General features: G+C 43.3%; 1 protein-coding gene across 1 annotated transcript in view; it reads right to left on the bottom strand.

Annotated features, from left to right (window-relative positions):
* Positions 1-416: 416 nt before the first annotated feature.
* Epac (Exchange protein directly activated by cAMP) overlaps positions 417-14,468 on the bottom strand; it is a 1,092,821-nt gene continuing 1,078,769 nt past the window's right edge. Inside the window, exons 20-22 of the mRNA XM_068386349.1 lie at positions 6,499-6,623; positions 6,153-6,272; positions 417-6,018 (exon numbers count right to left, since the gene is read on the bottom strand). Of these exons, the coding sequence (XP_068242450.1) occupies positions 5,891-6,018; positions 6,153-6,272; positions 6,499-6,623 (373 nt within the window). The 3' untranslated portion in view covers positions 417-5,890. The remainder of the gene's footprint in view (positions 6,019-6,152; positions 6,273-6,498; positions 6,624-14,468) is intronic.

Raw genomic sequence — 14,468 nt, 5'->3', positions numbered from 1 at the left:
ATAACTGATTCAAAGTACACTATAGTACAGTACTTGAGGTAAGAAATTATTTAATTTCAGCTTCAGTATAGCCTCCAGAATTTTAAATGACAACCTGTTACTACTGACTCCTCTCAATTATATATACTGTACAGTATCAGCCTTACTTGGCAGATAGCTCTGCAAGTCAAGAAATTAATAAAATTTTCATATTTTTTATAAATATATCATGCATTACATTTTGTTTTATTGTATTCAAATTTTTGATTGCTTAAGCATTTTAATTCATTCCAAACAATTAATTTGATTGACTGTATCAGCTCAAGTACAGTATTCTTCATTTCAGCTACCAAGAAAAGGAAAGATCTTGTCCTGCATTTGCTTATAATTATTCTTATATACTTCAGGTATGTACAGTATGTGGCTTCTTTCCGATCCAAACTACAGTTTCTGTATCATAATTTTTTCCTTTTAACTTAATGTTTCCATAAATTTTACTTTATTTTTATGTATGGCTGGGGTCTTCATTCTCATAAATGCATTTTTCCCCACAGTTTCCTTATGAAATAATTATTTGCAAATGACATTTGAACAAAGTTAATAAATTTACAGTGGTCACTTCAAGCAGAGTTATTATTACACTATACTGTACTGTATATAGATATCTAACATTTTCTGTTGAAGTACAATTCACCTTGACTACAGACTAGATAAGAAAAATAGCGAACTGGTAACGCAAATTTGGTGGACGAATTTAACTGTGTTTTTTAGTCTTAATTAGTAGTGAATTGGCTAAATGTAATCGGTATAAATATTGTGATCATTCATACTTTTTTGGGGTTAACATGCCCTGTGGTCTCCAAGGACTTTCCTGGAAAAGGCAAGAACCGGGAATCCAATATGTCACGAATTACCAAAGAAATATCATTTCATCTGCTGTGCAGCCATTGTTTTAACATGCAAAGCACAGACTCAGTGTGTATAAGGGAGACCCAAGAGTAGGTGCTATTGAACTCATCACAGTACTTCCAATGCTGAAGTCATCTGGCAACCAGTGACACGTCATCGAGAACCAACACTAATACCGGAGACCATACTACTTGTGCCCAAACTTGCATGAACCAAGCCTCCATCTTCTTTCCAGTCTCTGAACAGCCAAGAACAGTTCCAGTAGAAACCAACAACGAAGTTTCCTAAAGAAGAATAGAGGAAGCAAAGTTATCCTGCTCAGGCAGTCTCAAATACCTGGACCTTCAAAATTTTGTTTGAGAAAAAGGGATAACTGGAGTCACAACAGGGGAAACTGAAGCCTGGTCAGTCTTATAGAGGCAAATGACATTATCAGTGAATGTACTCTGATCTGGGGGTCGTCTCCATAGCTTTCAAGAAAAAAACTATTGGTGGGTCAGAGCATGGTTTCTGAAGGTCTGTGTTGTTCATGAATTTCAAAACCACCACCACCACACCATTTTATTCAGAGCAGAACCCTGGAACTCAACTCCTTTGTAAGTAAAATGCTGAAAAAAGGAGTCCTAGAAAAATGCAGGCTCTTAAAATTCTAGAGCAGACTATTCAGTGTACAGTATTGTACTGAAGAAAGACTCGCCTAAGAGAAGTGACCCTTGACCTGACTTGTCTCAACAACCACATCAAATGTGATGCATTCAAAATTATGACCATCATAGATGTCAGGCAATTACAACATTGAGGGCCTTGCCCTTGATATATAGATGTAAAAGATGCTTATCGGAACCTGCGACCTTACCTAAGGGTTCAGCTTGCGAGTGGTTCATACAGGTTCGAAGTGATGCCTTTTGACCTTAATATTCCCACAAGTGGTAAAAAGGATAAAGTGAGTGATTTAAATCCTGCGGTTGCAAGGAGTTTAGATCATTGCCTATTTGGATGCCTGGCTAGTTAGATGGGAGAATTATGCCTCAAATACACAAATCAAATCTTGCAACTTCTTCAAGATCTAGGTTTCCTGATTGACTTTGCCAAAATCAAGACTATTGTAGTTTCCAGAAGGATATTTCAAGGGTTAAAGCCTTCATTACAATATATCAAAAGCCACTCCAAGTCTACCAAAAGCATCTCAGCAAAGAATTCTAAGCCAGTTCAAATTCTTCCTTCAGAGCCATTTCTCCAGAAGATGACTAGAGAATGTCTTAGGCCTCCTTTAGTTTGCTTCAATAATAGATCCTTAGTTGAAGATTAGGTTTAAGGACCTTAATTATGTGTGGAGAAGAACAACTCAGAAAGGTTGTCAAGAAAATTTAGCCTAGCTTCCCATTAATGCAAATTAGCAATCAGGCTGTGGACAAAAACAAAGACTATTCACATGTCAGTCTCATGGGTCCATCCCCCGATTTCCATGATCTATCTACTGTATGTACAGACACTTCCAGGTCGGGTTGGGGAGACTTAGGTGTTGGGAAATGGTTCCCTTAGTTCATAGCCTATCACATAAATGTGCTGGAATGGATGATGATTTTCCTGACAATGAAGAGGGACTGCCCTAAAAGGAACTCTTATATCAAGATTTTCATAAACAGCCCAGCTTTAATTTAATGCCTCATCAGGAGAGGTGAATCCTGCTAGATAAATTTAAATACTGTAACTTATCCCATTATTAAGTTCCATCAGGAGAGGAATTTTTTTTCCCCCATTCCCTCTCTTGGGCTCTCAATATACTGTAGTAGCATACTGAAACAGATGGTCCTAGATTTTTGTTTCCTCGGAGTTTGATCTCGAAGACTTTGAGTGTCCTTCATGACTTTTCAGGATCAGCTTTGCTGGTAGCTCTACATTGGCCAAACATCCCTTGGTATCTACTGATCCTAAGTCTGAGACCAAAGTTATACCCTTTTTGATCAGCACAGCTGAATCAGAAAGAAAGGAGTCAGAATATCTCTGGTTCCTCCTTTCTGACCTGCTTACAATATCTTTGGTTCCTCCTTTCTGACCTGCTTACAATATCTTTGGTTCCTCCTTTCTGACCTGCTTAGATTATCTCTCCCGTGTATATGATAGGGAATTTTTAGATCACAATGTGATAAATTTGATGGCCTGTAAGTGGTTTTCTTCCACTAGACAATACCAGTCAGTGTGGAAGGCATGGATGGACTTCCTGATAGACAGGTCTCCATAACAGATTATGCCAGACTTCATGGATTCCTTTCTGGTCCACCTCTTGAATGATAGGAAGCTTAAGCCATGAATTTTTTTTCATACAAATCTGCATTGACAGTACCTGGCAAACGTGCTCTTGGGATAAATTTAGAATCGTACACTTTTCACAAGATTTGCCTTTTAATGACCATCTTTACTAATCCCTTCAGTATCTTGGTCTCTTTATAGAGTGGTTAAGTTTTTGACAAATTTAGATAATTCCTCCATTTCCCCTTCAATATCGGTAGATAACCTCTGTCCAGTGTTTCCTGCAATTATATCGGCAGAGATCAACATCTTCAGAAGGTAGTTAGTTTCAGAAATACCAAACAATTCACCTCTCAGGGGGGCTATCGGTATTCTAATGACCTCCTTATTAAAACCCACTGTGAGAAAATTGCTTCCTCATTACCATTCTTTGTGAGTACGCAATTCAGGACATCCACAGCTTTAAAGGTTGGTCTGAGCATAGGATGTATGTAAGACTACCCGAGACAAATACTAGTGTTGCAACATGCATGTGTGATACTATGCTCATTCCTGGCACCTACAATGGAAAACTGGATAGGAAAATGCCTACATCATTCAGGGCCTTCAACAGAAGCATGATGATAGGCCTTCAGCTTTTTTTCCGGAAGTTTCTCTTATGGGATTAGTGTTAGACTTACTAGATTTTCTTTTCGCTCATACACACGATTGAGTTTTTTGCTTGTTGACGGCTGTCAGTTATTGCTCTGATATTATTCTTTGGAGACCACAAAGTTTATTAACCCCTAAAAACTGGTTTTAACAAAGGAAAACCATATTTTTTGGGCAGTTGCAGTGTGGTTTAAAAGACTCGCCCTCCTCCCTATCGTCATGTAGGGAAGGGGACATTTTATTCTCACTGTGAGCATAGAAGACAGCAGGTTGGTGCAAAAGTAGCATTGCCTCCATTATTTCTTTGTTCTTGGTAACAATATTTCATCATTTTCCAGATATTTAATTTTCAGAAGTGCCATGATGAGTTAAATAGCAACTGAATTTGTTGGCATCTCTTTTACACACAGATTACATGCTTTGCATATTGAGACATTGGTCCTAAAGTAATAAAGACCATAAGTCTTTTGTAATTTATGTCATATTGGATTTCCTGTTTTAGCCTTTTGCAGCTAAGTCCTTGGAGACCAAACAGCTCCTCCCTAAAATTGGGATTTTCTTTTGTCAAAATCCCCTTTATTTTATTCATGTGGGAGAAATTCCACCATATATTTTTAATCCCTATATTACACTGCTAAAAAATCATTTCATGTACAAAATAGTGATAAAAATGTGTAGGAAATTGATATACATCAATTTTGTGTCCTGGTTAGATAGAAAAATACATACAATATACATATACATTTCAATCACAGACATATAAAGAATGTGTTTACATAATATATTTATCTAGCATCTATACATCTTATAGATTTGAATTAGAAATAACATTTAATGCAGAATAGTAGAGTACATTATATACAATTTATGATTCAAATGCCAATTTTTAAGGGCGAGTGAGTTTGCATGTTTTTTCGACCCTACGCAAATGCACAATGTACTAAAATTTTGTCAGGCAAAATTTTTGTCAGGCAAAATTTTTTATTTTTCACATGGTAACCTATGAAACCAGCACTAGGATCTTGGGATACTTATAAGAAAAATTACTTTTAATTATGATCTTGACATGTTTATAATAAAATAACGGCATTTGAATCTGAATGAAATTTGTTTCTGCAATATTTTGAAAATAAGAAATAATTTTTTAAATACAGTATAAAGTTAATAAATCCAAAATTCATATTTTAGTTACTTAATTCTTGGAAACTATCAAAATTAACAGTTTATTTTCCTTTCAAACATAAAATCTTTGAAATGAAATTATAATTTCAGGAATAAAGTTATCAGACTTTCCTCTAAGTACAAAAAGATAAATGTAAATATTTAGTACCTGTACATTATATTTTACATAATCTGAACATCAGAAGAAACTAAATGTACTACATTATAATTACTAATAGGGAAACTGAGGTATAAAAATTATAAATACATTTTGCGAGTCATTTTCAGTGACTGGATGAAGATAAAATCTCACTCTTTTTGAGTTCTTTCACTATCACTGTCTTCTTTCATTTTTTCAGTCGCTACTTTCATTCAAAATTATTATTGAAATTATTGAATCTTTACCCCTTTATCTCCACTTCACACAAAACTTTATCCATTTGATAGGTAAAGGCCTAATATAATGTCAGACAAATGAGTAATTTCTTGAATTTAAAACAGTGATTTTTTCGTACATATGTAGTCAAAAATCACTTCATGAATTATAAACACAAAAAATGTTAAACTACTGCATTTACTTTTGCAAAGCAGTTTTCTCATGATAGGATAGGATTAAAAGGTTTTTGGTTTCCTTTTACAAATACTATATTGTACCGTATTGTGATATCACATTTTCAAAAATTTTTACTTTTAACTTTCAGGTCACGGTAAGACGGATGGGTACTGATGACTTAGATTTCATGGCTGTATTTTTCAGTAATTAGACGAGTTGGTCAAGCTGCTCTTCCATAAGACTAACAAGATGACCAAAACAGTCTCATAATTGACAAGGACACAAATATGACCTTGCTCTTTTCAATCACATCAAAGTAGGATGTGTAGAATTTTATCCTGTTGTTTTCTATCAGCCAATGAAACCCTCCGTCTTCCTTCGCCTTACTCATGGACGCTTCGGTTCGTGACGCTGAGAAAGGGCCAAAAGACGTCGTTGATTGTCAATAACTTGTAGATTCCTCACATAGACTCTAATGTCATTCTCATTTTTAGGCACCAGTGGTAACTCTAGAGCTGCAAAATAACAAATATATGACAGGCAAACATTCTGTGAAGATTAGAAATTGTACAAATAGGTTTTGAAGTCTCAATATTTTTGTTATCCATAGTTAAATATTTCCAAATAATGTAACTTTATAAAAACTAACCTAGCGGACGGGAGCGACAATAACGGATGGTTCTGAGGGTGTCAGCAAGCATGTGCATCTTCTCGAAGTTCACCAGGCCATCATGCTTGGTTTTATTTCCTTCATGTGTGAAGGTCATATCTACAAAGAGATCAGTTGAAAATGTATGCTCATATGGCAGGATTGTCTACTTTTTGCCCAAATACATTCCCCTTGAAGGGAAGTGACTTAAGATAAAACAGAAGTCAGTATGGGTGTATGAGTGTAAAAATTGTAACTTATTCTTTAAAATTGTCAGTTTCCCTTAATGTATAAAAATTTCAATATCTTTACAAACATTGATTATGAGGGAAATAATAATACTTACCCTTCATCAAGAGTGGTGTAAATGGCAGGATTGGTGGTTGCAATTTTGCATAATAGAGTCTATAAGATCGATGATTTCTTGAAGGGTCAATTAACATCTCAAATTCTGTGTACATCTTGCGAAACCTAAAATCCACCAACAAGAGTTCAAGGTTATCTTAAGGAAATCCAGTGAAATGAGAATAACTTTACTTATGGCTTCTGTATTGTGTGTGCATAACTAGCTATATTTTACCTTTCATATGTACATGCAAAAATATGATTTTCTATAAATTTCTCATATAAGCAATTGAGAACTTTTAGACATGTTTTTTCTGGATATTTAAAAACCTATCAATCTTTAAAATAGGTTAATGGTTTCAGCTGTGCTAGAAGAGCCATTAAAATCACTAATGAGGTAGTTAACAACCAGTAAACTTTTATTTAGCTACACCTTGTATAGACACACTGTTGCACAATATATAAAAGGCTGTTGATCTTTGTCTTGTATTTTTTCAGATTGAATAGTGGACTGTGGCCTCCATTCAACATTATAGTATTCTTCAGATTCAATAGTGGACTACAGGGTTTGTTCAACATTATGAAGACGTAGCAGGATATGTGTAAAGGCCTCTTGGAAGGATGGAAATGTAATAGGTTTATATAGATTTTAATTTATCCTAATAATCTTTGTTCTTTTGTATGGACCATTATTGCATGCAATAATCCCCGTCTCAAGTGCAGGTCAGGGCCTCCTGTTACTATTTATTTTTATTTCTACACGGATACAAACCATTGCTTTATACTATGGATCTATGTTTTCAGCATAGCTGTAATCTAGCCCAAAACTTTAACAGTAGTAGCTGGAATCTAACCATAAACTTTAATGTAAGGTGTCAACGGCGTTCCGCTAGTTAGTGGTGCTAGGGCAGCAAACCCTCGCACACACTCAACCAGTGTATTATATCACTTTTATTTTTGGCTTGGTAGAGTGTAGATATACTGTCTTGCTCTCCTGTTAAACTGGCTATAAACCAAACCATTTTTATTTTTTTTCTCTTGCAGGTGTATATGGTTTGTTTGAGGATTGCGACGATGCAGGTTTGCCCTGGAGTGGTGGGCCGCTGACGGATCTCACCTGCTTTTGCCCTGCGTGCAGATAACACACCTGCATGTAGTCCTCTCCCTGCGACGAGAAGCCATCCTCCCAGTGGGAGTGGGATGGTAAGTAATGGAAGAAGTGAAAAGGGGATTTTTCTCCCTTAGGGTCTACCTCGAGGTCTGCTTTCTCCAGCACCTCGTACTCTCCCCGCTGACTGCTCATTCAGCCTCCTCCATTGGACAATCGAGCTAGAGTAATGACCATTGAGTTCGGAGGACCCCGTTGCTTCCCCTAGTAAAGTGCTGGTGCCTGCTACTAGTGGGGAGTCTAGCTTTCTTGACACCTTGCATCATTTGTGGCCATCCTTGGGGCTTTCGGGTTCCTCAATGAATGAACGGCTATTGGAGTTGCTGAAGCTTTGGGCACCGGAGGAGTGCACAGCTGCCTCTGCAGGGGTTGGTCACAACCTCCCCCCCCCACCATCCTATGAAACAGAATTTTAATATTGTCACTGTTCTTAAAAAATTTATTTGTTCCTTAACTGGAATTCAAACCATGCTATTTAATAGGGGTATTACTTTCAGCGAAGCTGAAATGATGAGCCATTAAAATTTAGCAAGGGTTAACTACCCACACTGCTAGTTAGCGGGGGCGGGGTAACTTGCTACTGCTCCTGCTCACACAACGGTGATTTAGCTCTCTTTGCTTTTGGCTTGGATGGTGTACAGTTAATGCCATTCCTCATCCTTCCCCGTTCTAATTGGACTGCCATTAATTCTTTTGAACATTCTCTTTGTGTTAGTGTGTGTGTGTTGACTCCTGCGACCATACGCACCTGCCCTGGACTCGATGACCGGCCCTGCAGGACCTTCATGTGGGCCATGGAAACCGATTGCCACACCCTTTGTCCCGCCTGCAGAGGTCAACGGTGTGATAGTGGTAATTAGTGTATTGAGTGTCGGGAGTGGTCTGCCTCCCAGTGGGAGAGGTTTGGGCGACGATGGAAGAAGTTTAAGCGTCATATTTCTCCTTCAAAGATCCCTTTGAAAGGGAAAAAAGCCCAAGATCTCTTCTTCCATCTCCCAACCATCCTCTGAAGCTATTCGTTTAGCCTCTTCCGAGAGACCGTCAAGTAGAGCATAGACCCTTTAATTTGTGGCCAACCCTGGTCCTCGAGAAATGGTGATGCTTCCCCTAGTGAAGTGCCTCACCGTCCTCCCCGGATGATGACTTGTCTATGTCCATGTCGTCTGTTTTGCAGGTGTGGTCGTCCTTGGGTCTTCCGGGTCCACCCTCCAAGGACTCTTTGGTGCAACTCCTCCTTCGTGGTGTGAGTGTGCAGCCGTCATCAACTTCGGAGTTGTGGCGCTCGTCTACGTTGTGGTGTCAGAGGCATCTTCTGTTGCCGCTGCTGACGCCCCTGCCCCTCCAAACTTTCCGGCTGTTGCTACTGACTTAGTTTCCCCCGTTCCTAATCATCCTTCGAGGGGGAAACTTAGGCCTACATCTGTTTCTCCTGCGAGTGTTTCTTCCCCTCGGGGTAGTTCTCTCATAGAGACTCCTCTTCAGAGGATTGCTGCTTGCTGATCCAACGGCCCCTAGTGGGCGCCTCTGTCGCAAAGCTCGCTTTAGAGATTGACCTTCACCATCAGTGAAAAGGTGCCGCTTCTGCTCTTCGGCCTCGTCATCGCAGCCGTCCCCCGCAGTGGAGTCTCCGATTCAGTCATCTCCTGGCCCCTGACCTTCGCCCGTCCCTGGACCTTCTCACAACGACATGGCTGTTAGTCTTTGAACTTCGGTCCTGGACTCTTCTGTGGATCACTCGCGATCTCCGTCGATGGATGTTCGCCCTTCCAAAGGGCACATCCTGGTTCCTGATCGTCCTACCAGCCGAGATGTTTGCCCTTCCAAAGGGCACATCCTGGTTCCAACATGCCGTCGCCATTCCTGTAACGCTCTCTAATGCCGTGCAGCGCACCAGTGCTCACCAACATCTCGTTAGCGCCAGCCTGCTCCTTCACGCTTTCCAGAGCGCCCGCGCTCTCCAGCTCGTCAGCGCTCTACAACACTTCAGCGTTCGCCTAACTCTGTCTTCTCCTGCTCGTCCACAGCACCCTCCAATGCCCTAGCGATATCACTATCGCTAGCACTCTCCAGCACAGCCTCACCGTTCCAGGGAGCAAGGTTTGCCAGCTCGCCAGCGCTCACCAGACAACCTACGCTCTCCATCTCGAGCTTAGCAGCGTTCATCGAAACCACAGCGCGCTCCTGCACAACCTCGGTCTCCGGATCGCCAACGCTCTCCTACATGACAGCGTTCTCCCAAGCCGCAGCACTCTCCTGGGAGCGACAGCGCTCTCCAGTGCTGAAGCTTTCATCAGCAACCTCCGGCTCGCAGGTGCTCTCCAGCTCTCGCCAGCGCACACCTGCGCACCTGCATTCTCCAGTATCTGCTCTCTAGCAACCTCCTGCGCAGTGCCGTACTGCACGCCAGTGCTCTCCTGCTCATTTTAAGGAGACTATGCAACACCCTGTGCAACGTCTTACTGCGCGCCAACGCTCTCCTCCGCATTCCAGGGAGACTGCACAACACCCTGCGCAACGCCTTACTGCGTGCCAATGCTCTCCGGCGCACCAGTGTTCTCCTGTGTAGACTAAGCGCTCGCCAATGCGCCAGCACTTGCCAAGGTGTCAGCGCTCACCTGTGCACTCGCACCATGGCCATGAGCAGATTCTACAGGCATAGGAACAGCGTATCGACAGCTCACCATCGCCTCGTCCTCCCCCCTCCCACGCAAACACATTTCAGCGCGACCACTGGGGAAAGAGGAACAGGCCTCCACAGAAGGATTCTGGATCCCGAAACTGCCTTCCTCTAAGGAGGACCCACCTAAAGCAGAGACTCCTCGCAGGGAAGCCTTCAAACCTGCTCTGTCTGGCCGTTTGGAGCATCTTACAGCTCCAGCAGACCTTCTGCAAGGAACCACAGCTTATTCTTCTCCCCTGGAGAGGAAGAGAGGAGTCTCAGACGCAGTCACTTCCCCAGGGTAAAGCTGACTTCTGTTAGACCATTGAGGACCGCTCCTCCTACATCATCCACCGGATATTCTCCTACCACACCTCTGCTGAGTGATTCGCATGAGGAAAGGATTTCCTCCCTTCCACCTTCGGAGGAAGTTTCCCCTCGCGCGGAGAGTTCTCCACCACCGAGATGGAAGTCAGGAGGGACACGACATCTCGGCCTTCAATGCTGTAGTCCTACCTCCTTCCCCGGAAGGAATCCAAGGACTCCAAGACTCTTCTACAGTCCTCTTCAAGGACTTCTAAGTCTACAGAGACAGCCAGTCACTCGAGGGATGTCCACGACCCACCTTGAGGTGAGCTCTTGGGGATGGAATAAGGAGACTTAGCTCTCAAGTCCAACATCGGAAGGAGAGCAGAAAGAGACGGAACATGCATTTAGGCAGGTTCTGACTCTGAAAACCCTTAGAGATACCCCCACAAGAGGGCAAAAACACGGTCTTGGACTGTGTGTTTGGCACCAAGAAACCCTCAAAGACCAGTGTAGCCTTGTCCTAGTCTCAGGGGCTAAAGGGTGCCAAGGCTAAGATCGCCCTACAGTTATCCAAACGCACTCCTCCCAACGTTCTGGCTCTACCAAAACGCTTCTCCCACCTCCTCGTGTCCAACAGAGGAGATATTTTGAGATCTTGGACGAGCCTCGTCCAGCTCTTCCTCTCCATCACTCCTTAGAAGAGCTCACCAAGGGAGTCCCTCTACAGACTCTCCAACCGACAGGTCTCTTTTTCAGCAGCCAAGATCCTTAACCAGTAGAAGGTCACAAAGTGCGCCATGCAGGGTACTTCGTGGCATGATGTCTGGTTAGGGACCTTGGGAATCCTGGTACGAACTGAGGATTTCTCCAAGGAATGTACCAGGAAAGCACTGGAGACTTTCCTGCTCTCAGGCACCCGTACGATCGAGTTTCTCGCCCACCAAGTTCAAACTTGTGGGCAAATACCACCCTAAAACATCGAGACGCAGTGTCTGAGAGATTCCACCAGCAAGTCCCAAATGCCAAGATTGCTAAGCTCAGGTATTCCTCTCTAAAGGGAGTGCATCTATTCGAGCCTAAGGACGTGGAACATGATACTAAGAGATGGAGGAAGTCCCGTCAGGACTCCCTCCTCCATAGGGCTTGGACATCCAAGCCCTATAAACCACAAGCTCCACAGCAGTCCCATCGAGCCAAGACTACGATGAACGAGACAGCAGTGAAGACCACGGTGTCTAAGAAGGCCTTTCCTGCCAAGGACAGGAAAGGCACAAAGTCCTTCAGGGGAGGGAAATATCCCAGAGGGAGCGGCCAAGGCCGCAAATGCTAGGATAGGCCCTCCCCCTGCTTGTCCACCAGTAAGGGAATACCTACAAGGTTGGTCGGACAAGTGGAAGCAACTCAGGGTCGAGCCCTGGACAATCTCTGTGATTCGTCTGGAGTATTGCGTAACGTTCATCACATCTCTCCCTCCCCTGACCAGGAATCCAGTGTCAATAGACTCCTTTGCGATAGGCTCAGCAAAGGGGCTGGCCCTTCTGGCAGAAGTCCAGACCCTGTTGAAGAAGGACGGTCTCCAGGAGGTCCTCGACTGGTCTCCAGGCTTCTTCAATAGACACTTTCTTGTGGAAAAGGTGTCTGGAGGCTGGGGACCAGTCATCAACCTCTCAGCTCTGAACAAGTTTGTCAAACAATCGCTGTTCAGCATGGAGACGGCAGACATGGTCAGACTAGCTGAAAGACAACAGGACTACATGTGCACATTGGACCTAAATGACGCGTACTTCCAGATCCTAATCCAACTGCCCTCAAGGAAGTACTTAGGATTCAGCCTAGACAACAGGAAATACCAGTTCAAGGTACTGTGCTTTGGACTTTCGACAGCACCTCAAGTCTTCACCAGAGTGCTTGCCTTAGTGTCATCTTGGGTACACAGGATTGGTATCCGTCTCCTTCGTTATCTGGACGACTAGTTAATCATAGCAGACTCGGTGTCGACACTTCTTCAAAATCAGACAAACTTCTGAGGCTTTGCCAAAGATCTGGGGCTCGCAGTAAACCTCGAGAAGTCCTCCCTGCTCTCTACATATATATCTAGGCATGATAATAGACACCAATCTACAAAGCCTTCCCATCAGATGACAGAATATCGAGGCTAAGAAAGGTCGCAAGGCCCATTCTCAGATGAGAAGAACTTCCAGCCCAGACGTGGTTACGTCTCCTCGGTCATCTTTCATCGCTGGCCCATCTTGTTCCCAACGGTCGCCTCAGGATGAGATCCCTCCAGTAGCAACTCAAGTCTCGGTGGAATCAGGCTCTCAATACCCCAAACATTCGGATCCCCATGGGATCAGCGGAACAGACGGACCTTGAATGGTGGGTGGCAGACTTGAACCTAGGAAAGGGAGTGGATCTTCTCGTTCTCCCCCCAGATTTGATGCTGATCTCAAACGCTTCAAAAAGAGGGTTGGGGGGGGGGGGGGGGCGCCACGTGCTGCACCACACAACTTCAGGCCCCTGGTCAGAGTCACAAGAGTACCTCCACATAAATTTCCTAGAGATGAAGGCCGTCTTTCTGGCCCTTCAACAATAACAACAGGTCCTGGTGGGCCTCAGAGGTGGTGATGAGCGACAACACCACAGTAGTGGCCTACATCAACAATCAAGGAGGTATTTTTTCATAACCCCTATCCCATCTAGCAGTAGAGATACTGAGATGGACCGAGGTTCACTTGATACCACTATCGGCATGCTTCATTCCTTGCAAGAGGAATGTGCTCGCCGACAACCTGAGCAGAGCCTTTCAGATAGTGAGTACCAAGTGGTCTTTGGATCATCTAGTAGCCAATTAAGTCCTAACTTTGTGGGGTTCTCCAACAGTGGATCTCTTTGCAATGGCCCTGAACTTCAGGCTCCCATTGTACTACTCCCCAGTCCCAGACCCCAAGGCTCTCTGGCAAGATGCATTTCAACAACAGTGGGACAATATCGATGTTTACGCCTTTTCCCCGTTCTGTCTGATGAGGAGGGTACTCAAGAAAGCTAAAACATTGGTCATCCTCTCAATGACCCTCATAGCTCTGCCATGGCATCACGCGGAATGGTTTCCGAACCTAATGTAACTCCTGGCGGAGTCTCCAAGAGAACTCCCTCCATGACACAATCTACTCAAGACAACCACATGCCACCATATTCCACAAAGCTGTAGCTTCGCTACGACTTCACGTCTGGAGACACTCCAGCATCTCCCCTCTTAAGAGAGGATTTTTGCAACAAGTTGCAAGCAGGATGTCTGAATACCTACAAAAGTCATCAGCAGCAGTCTACAGGACAAAGTTGAAGGTCCTCTGTGGATGGTTTCATAGAAGGGGTATCTCTTCTCTCAATGCCACTATTCCAGCAATAGTGGAGTTCCTTGTGTATTTGCGTGAAGAAATGTTCCTGTCAGCCTCGGCGGTAAAAGACTATCACTCAGTCTTAAGCCTCGCCTTTAGACTGAACGGAATGGCCATTTCTTCATCATTAGAACTTTCCTTAATCATACGGAATTTACCTGTCCTCAGTCTGAAGGGAGACCTCCCCCATGGAATGTGGTTAGAGTTCTAAAGAGACCTCCCTTAGAACCATTATGCCAGGCAACCGATCACCACCTAACTTGGGAGACTGTGTTCCTGCTAGCTTTGGCTTCGGCCAAGCGAGTCAGTGGACTTCAAGGTCTCTTATACGACATCGCCAATTCAAGGGTATGGAGAGAGCTAACATTAAGACTCAGAACCCGGGAGTAGCGGATCCTTGACTCGACTCCTTCCGGATCTCGAGTCTTCGTTCTGTAAGA

Source organism: Palaemon carinicauda, chromosome 14 (assembly GCF_036898095.1).
Source record: "Palaemon carinicauda isolate YSFRI2023 chromosome 14, ASM3689809v2, whole genome shotgun sequence".
Lineage (NCBI taxonomy): Eukaryota > Metazoa > Arthropoda > Malacostraca > Decapoda > Palaemonidae > Palaemon > Palaemon carinicauda.
This window is presented reverse-complemented; position numbering and strand designations above follow the sequence as displayed.